This window comes from Sphaeramia orbicularis, chromosome 20, assembly GCF_902148855.1.
Source record: "Sphaeramia orbicularis chromosome 20, fSphaOr1.1, whole genome shotgun sequence".
NCBI classification, from domain to species: domain Eukaryota; kingdom Metazoa; phylum Chordata; class Actinopteri; order Kurtiformes; family Apogonidae; genus Sphaeramia; species Sphaeramia orbicularis.
The window spans coordinates 16659133-16666677 of NC_043976.1; the positions used below are offsets into that span (position 1 = coordinate 16659133).

General features: G+C 35.0%; 1 protein-coding gene across 1 annotated transcript in view; it reads right to left on the minus strand.

The window, feature by feature from the left end:
• LOC115411114 (F-box/LRR-repeat protein 7-like) overlaps positions 1-7545 on the minus strand; it is a 91826-nt gene extending 84281 nt beyond the window's left edge. Inside the window, exon 1 of the mRNA XM_030123057.1 lies at positions 7123-7545. Coding sequence (XP_029978917.1) covers positions 7123-7159 — 37 coding nt within the window. The 5' untranslated portion in view covers positions 7160-7545. The remainder of the gene's footprint in view (positions 1-7122) is intronic.

Genomic DNA, 7545 nt, shown 5'->3' on the forward strand with positions numbered 1-7545 from the left:
TATTGACTTTGACAGAGAGCACAGTGGAATGTTATTTATACAAACACTTCTACTCCGGAGACAGAAATAATCTTTTTTTTTTGCTAAAGTCCCAGTACGTTTCTTTGAATAAGTAATGCCTGAGATTAGATGTAAGATGAAAAAGTGGAGGTGAGTTCAACATTCCAGGACTCTTTAATGCTAGGGTTGGAGATTTTATCAATATTTCGGTATGAGAGTCAGCAGACATGGATTTTGGAGGTTGTAATATCACAAAGGAGAACCGTTTAATGTTGTCTTTACCTGGATTTAAGCCGCATTCCAGTTAGGTGAAGCAATTTTCTGTATGTATCTGCTGGTAGAATGAGATGGACAGTGAATGCATCACTCTAAATGGGCAGAATTCCTACTTTATTCATAATAATAATGACTCTTTTTACGCAGTATTGTCCCACATTATTAGGAACTGTAGTTTAGTTGTTTTTTAATTGCCATGAAGTCAGTTTTACTATTTAAGGCACAGGTGTCTAACATGCGGCCTGGGGGCCAAATCTGGGCCGCCAAAGGTTCCATTCCGGCCCGCGGGATGAAAGTGCAAAAATGAACCTGAACAGTCCAGGCTGTCAAAATCATTTTGGGTCAGGTTCCACATACAGACCTATGAGATCTACAGTAAAAATAACAACACAATAACCCATAAATAATGACAACTACAATTTTTTTTTGTGAAAAATTATGTGGAAAACATTGAAGTGAAAAAAATAACATTACACTGTGAAAATATTTACATTTACAAAACTATTCTTTCACAATAAAACACAAATAAATACATAAATAAAACCAAAGATGAACAACCCGAATAGTGCAATTTGAACAATATTCTGCCTGTCATTAAATATTTGTGCATTTATGGGTCCACTGTGATCTGTAGTTGTGTTAATTATAAGAGATGGAATATTGTAGAAATTGTTCAAATTTTAGTTCCAAACTCCAAAATTTTAACAATATTCTGCCTGTTACCAAATGTTTATGTAACATTGTGTGCAATGTATATGTATAAATAATAAGTGGAGGCATAATATTGTTCAAGTTGCACAAATTTTTCAAATGAAATTTCAGTTTTTTCAGGTTATTCACATCTTTTTTGTAAAATGTAAATATTTTCATAATTTAATTGGGATTTTTTTGTACTAAAACAAAAAGAAAAACTTGGATTTGTTATTATTTATAGGTTATTAAGTCATTATTTGACTGGTCTGGCCCGCTTGAAATCAAATTGGGCTGAATATGGAACTGAACCAAAATGAGTTTGACACCCCTGATTTAAGGGGTCATATTTTGCTAAACCCACTTTTATTAGTCTTTGGTTCATTTTTTTGTGTATTTGGATTCGAATAGTTCAAAAAGTTTGAATTTGAACCCTCCAGGTGCTGCAAAGCTATCTTTATATTCATTTTGGAAAAAATCAAGCAGATTTCTACAACCTGTTGTAATTCCTGCTTAATTTGTTACGTCTATAACTAATTACATCATGACATTTGCACATATAAGGTCAAGACTTCCGACGAACATTTCTCTGAGCACGACATAATTGTTTATCAGCAGCAGCGGTTGTAGTAAAAACTAAAAATATGTCCAAACTTCAAGATGATTACCTAAAATGTTCAGTTGTTGGTTGAACAGACAGAGCAGCACAGTCAACAACCTGGAGGGGGTGGGGCCTGAAGTGGTTAATTTGCATTTAAAGGACCAGCACTCAGAACAACCTTTCTGGTGTCATTACTCAGAAATAGGGTTGGAGATGGACCTGTGGAGTTGAATTAATGAAGAATTCAGACCCAAGTTTAGCATTTACAGTTTATGTAGAACACAGGGAAATGTTTGAAAATGCAGAATTCCATTTAAAAAAGCAAAATATCCCTCCTTTAAGGTCAGTGTTCTTACATAAGTGTATCAAGCATGTTTGAACTGTTCCATTGTGTGTTATTTAGTGACATCTAGTGGTGAAGTTGCAGACTGTAATCAACTGAAACCCCCCTCACCATCACCTGGCCCAAAAGACATGTATGAGTTTCTTGTTGCAGCCAGAGTTTCTTTTGTACATTCTGGGCTTTTTCTACTATATTGTACCAACTCATCGTCACATTTTAATGCAAAGGAAACATCCAAGACAAGAGCTGTAATGACTAATTAGGCTACTATTAATAAACTAAGTATATTCCATCTTTTTAAATGTCTTTTTTTTTTATTTTCATTCTCTGTTATCGTAAACTGAATATCTTTAGCTTCGTGACCAAACAGGAATTTGAAGACATCATATTGGGGGTTTGGGAAGTGTTTTTTCATCATTTTCCAACATTTTATAGACAAACAATTACTTGAATCATTGAAAACACAGTTGTCACATTAAGGGGCACTGAAAATAATTATTATTTTTATCATTATTATATCTTATTTTAGACAATGCCATGACCACAGTTTGGCTAGGTTAAGGTATAACATATGAGGTGGCCATGGCTCAGAAGGTAGAGCGGGTTGTCCAATAACTGAAGGGTTGGTGGTTCGAATCACGCTGTTGTGTCTTTGGGCAAGACACTTCACCCATCTTGTCTCCACTGTCCCTCACACTGATGTATGACTGGTGTTTTTGTTTTTATTTGTGGCTACATATGTAGTTTACCACCACCAGAGTGTGAATGTGAGAGCGAATGAATAATGGATCAATAATGTAAAGTGCTTTGGGTGCCTTGAAAAGTGCTATAGAAATCTAATCCATCATCATTATTATTATTATTATTATTATTATTATTATTATTATTATTATTATTATACACATAGTTAGGTTGAGGAAAAAAACTTGTGGTAAGGGTTGGGAAAACCGCTAAATTGTGAAGGATTAACAATAAAAACACAGCATGATGCAGAACCATAGACCTGGATCTAGGGTCCACAAACATTGGTAACTACCCCAAGCATCGGTTTAAGTCAGTGTTTCTCAAAAAGTAGGGCGGGCCCCCCCGGGGGGGCGTGAAGGCTTGCCGGGGGGGCATGGGATCATTCCTAGGTGTTTATTTTTTCTTCAGGTTAGAACATGTATCAGGTGGAACTAATGTTTTAGCGTTGGAGCACCCTGGACTCATTTTAGGGACGTACAACAAACAAATCTACTGCCATGGTGATCTGTCACTAGACTAGACAAAGAGTTTAGGTTTGGACAATGGACAAGGACTGAACTGGAAAAGAAAAATGTGCAATGTTTCTGTTTTTGCACAGTTTGTACAGTTTGCACTTTGATGTTCTGAGATGTGCAATGTAAACGGGCTCATTGCAGCCACTGATATTGTTAAAATGTTCATCTTTGTTATCAAAATGTGTTTGTTGTTCGAAAAAAAATTTTACCTTATTGTCATAGTTGTAAGATAATTACACATTTCCTATTTTTATTTTGAAAAATAATGTCTCAGGGAGCAGTCTTGTTGAGTTCATTTATATTGTTCAATCAAAAATCTACGTTATTTTAATTTGCACAACAAATTATTCAAGGAAAAGCAAAAAGTATTCTTACAATATTGATGTTTCTTTCAATAAAGTAATAATTGCACCACAGGTACAATGTTGTTGGGGTTGAGGGGGGCTTGGAGATTTTTCATGCTCCAAAGGGGGGCCCCGACAGAAAAAGACTGAGAACCACTAGTTTAAATCAACACTACCTGGCCCATGTCGAAAACACCCAAGGTTACACATAACATCTTCCTCCTTCCGGGTTTTGTTTATTACACTGGTCAACAACAAATTTATTGTTTAAGTTTTTTGAGCTGATTTAGGATAATTCTGGTGTGCTGAATCCAAAAATCACATTAATTTTGCTCAATCAGGTCAACTTTCTGAACCATGCTACATATTGGCTTTTTAACATTTTTGCTTATATTTATGGGCATTTTCACATCATATGATACAAAATTCTTTCATATTTCTTGCAATAAACGAGTTCTGAACATTTTACTTTTGCCAATTTATGATTAATGTTTTTTTTAATATTACAGATGAATGAAATGGCTTCGACTAGAAGATCTTGCAAAAAATAAGCCTGACGTATTCTGCTACATCTGCGGTGAATACATAATAAATGATAAATACATCCTGTTAGAAAATGATTTTTTTTCTCTTAAAACCTATTTTGGGTGAGAACTATATAAAAAAAATCAATGGATAAAGTCACAAAAATGTAATCAATTTTGTGAGAAGATCAAATTTTTCAAAATCAAATTAGCAAAAAAACCTGACCTGATATAGAAAAACAGATGTCATTTTTGGATTTAGCGGTGCAAAATGGTACTAATTCAGCTGAAAAAACCTAGACAACTTGCAAAAAACATTTTTTCGTAACCTAGTGTTATTAGGTATTCAATCTGTTGCAGTTCTGTGTCCCTGAGTCCATAACACACATGTGATGATAAAGCCCAGAGGAGGTGCATAAAGGCGATAAGTAAAGTTACATATCTGACTATACGGAGGAAAATAATTAAGCTTGATGCTACTTAATGTTAGCATGTTAGCAAAGTTACATTATAGTTGCCAGTGCATCTGCTAAACATGGTGTTTATTATAAAGCTTCTACGAGGTGCTTCATGTTTAATGTGTCAGTCCGTTATCTGTGCTGTCCAGTTCAGGTGAAGGAAAATAAAACAGTCATAGATGATAACACACAGAAGCGATGCACAACTACGAATGGACTTAAACAGTATTCTTAAAACCATGATCTACTGCAGATAAATACTGGTACTAAGGAAAACTGCACTAATAACTACATTTGATTAAAATAAATGATAAATGAACTTGGCCCTATCTGAACCCAAACTGGTGCCTCGCTAAAGAAATAAGTTCAAGTAAACAAACATACATGCTCAGAAATTAGTTTTACAGCATCAAGACATCAGACTGAACCCATAAAGACCCAGAGCTACTTTTGTGGCAGTTTACAAATGAGTTTTTTTCTCTTTATGTAACCCTTTTCAAATGATTTATCACCATTTATTGCAATATTATTGTCTGTATTTTGCTTCTTTTTTCAATGAAAATTTGGTTTTGTCCTATATTTAATTTACTGATCATGTACAGGGTGGGGAAGCAAAATTTACAATATTTTGAGGCAGGGATTGAAAGACAGTGTATGACCAGTTAGTTTATTGAAAGTCATGAGAATTTATTTGCCACAAGAAAACTGACATAATAGAAAATGTTTTTATTCTATGTGTCCTCCTTCTTTCTCAATAACTGCCTTCACACGCTTCCTGAAACTTGTGCAAGTGTTCCTCAAATATTCGGGTGAAAACTTCTCCCATTCTTCTTTAATAGTATCTTCCAGACTTTCTGGTAATAGTTTTGCTCATAGTCATTCTCTTCTTTCCATTATAAACAGTCTTTATGGACACTCCAACTATTTTTGAAATCTCCTTTGGTGTGACGAGTGCATTCAGCAAATCACACACTCTTTGATGTTTGCTTTCCTGATTACTCATATGGACAAAAGTTTCTGAAAAGGTATGGATAATAGTGTTAGGTATGATTATGACATCAATATATGTTTGGTTTCAAAACAACTGACGTAGTGCCTGCTGAGAAAAAACAATTAAATGTTCATTGTAAATTTTGCTTCCCCACGCTGTAGTCGTTCATAAAACCTCAGATTAAAATTGAGGGTTATTAAATCAAAAACAGAGGAAACTAAAGAAATGTGACTTTTTCAGTAAAATATATCATTAACTGAACATAAACCAAGCTTCTCCGTCCACTGTCATTGATCAAACTCCATGGGTTTTACTGGTGAATCAATGTTGTAGAAGATGACGGCGTTTCCACGGTAACTACGGAGCCTCTGAATGTCCAAATGGATCATATCTGATGACCATGAAAAGATGACAAACTGTATTTTACACCAAATATTTACATGTATTGATAGAATTAGTGGATCAACAGGTATTAAACAGTTTAGATCAGTAGATGTTTTTGAATGTTTGGGTCTTTATGGGTTAATAACTGGATGGTGGATAAGGAACTAAAGGTTCATGACCGTCTTAATAATAATAATAATAATAATAATGAAATAATTTAGAAATATTGCAACTCACTCTCTAACAGATGATCCTAAGGTCCCAAAAACACACATTCTCATTTTTATTTAATTACACAAATGAAAATATTATGAGTACTAAATATTACATTCCATTTTTGACATTAAACCTTCAAAACCCTTCCACCTTTAAATCTTCCACACCAGAGCTTTAACTTGTATTATGACTCATGTGGACACAATAGAGCTCAGATGAATCAGCAGAGGCATCTGGGGGGTTGTGGTGAACCAGAGAAGAAAAAAAAAGACTATTATGAAAATCTGAATGAGTAATTACTGACAATTTCCAACAGTCGTGTCATTCTATTGAAAGCATTAATGCATAAATGAAGTGACCCCATTACCTGACAACCTTTACTTTTTTTTCCCCCACATGAGTAAAGTACTGTTAAGTTTGGATATTTGGACAATAAGAAGGTGTGGATGAAATACAGAGGAAAAAGTAATTTAATTGTGCTTTTTTTTTTTTTTTTTTTTTTTTTTTTTTTTACTTTATGACACATAAAATGAATATTACACGTTTAGATATGACCACCAGATGTCCCTGTCTGTCCTATAGGAGGAATATGGACGTAGCACATCTTTTAAAATGCTTTTAAAAGACATAAACGCACACACAATAGTCACATCAACACAAACTACAAATAATCTGATGAATATTATATTAAAAAAAAAGTAGCATGGAATAACTTTAAGTGTTTATACAGACTGAAAACTGTGAAGAATCAGAGGGAATTGTTGTACTTTTCTACTGGCGGACTAAACCCAAGTATGGACCAAAAAAAAAAAAAAAACTGCACAATGTTGTGTATTTTTAGTGTAACTGAACACTAGTGACAAACTGTTGTATTTAACGGTAACACAATAGGTTCATTGAACGCACCAAAGCGGCGGTGCGCGTTTTACAAAGTGGTCCATCTGATCGGAACAGGAATTAAAAAAAAAAAAAAGAAAAAGAAAAGAAAAGAAAAACGTGTTTCATGGTGTATTTCATGGTGTATTCCAGTACTCACCCTCGCTTCCATACTGTTTTCCATTGTTCGCACCCATTTTAAAGAATACATAATCTACGCGCAAAAAACCCGGGTTATCAAAAGGGAGTTAAATTCCAGGGGAGAAGGCAGTCTTTCCATCAAGATAGGCTAGACAGTCAGAGGTTTGTGCAGGGCCGCTAAGTCTTGACTCCAAATAGTTAATCCAGATGTTGAACAGAGGACGCCTCAACATTACGCAAACCCAGAACCCAGACTTCAGCTCCTTCCAGCGGTGCACACTGGTCCTGGAATATCCGAATATCCGCAGGAGACACTGAACGGCTCATACGCACATTTACAGAAGATACAAATCCATTTCGGAGGAGTTTGGACAAAGTTTGGTGTGTGCGTAAAAGGTCCGCAGCTGTTGATCAGAGGGGGACAAACGGAGCGGCCAGACGG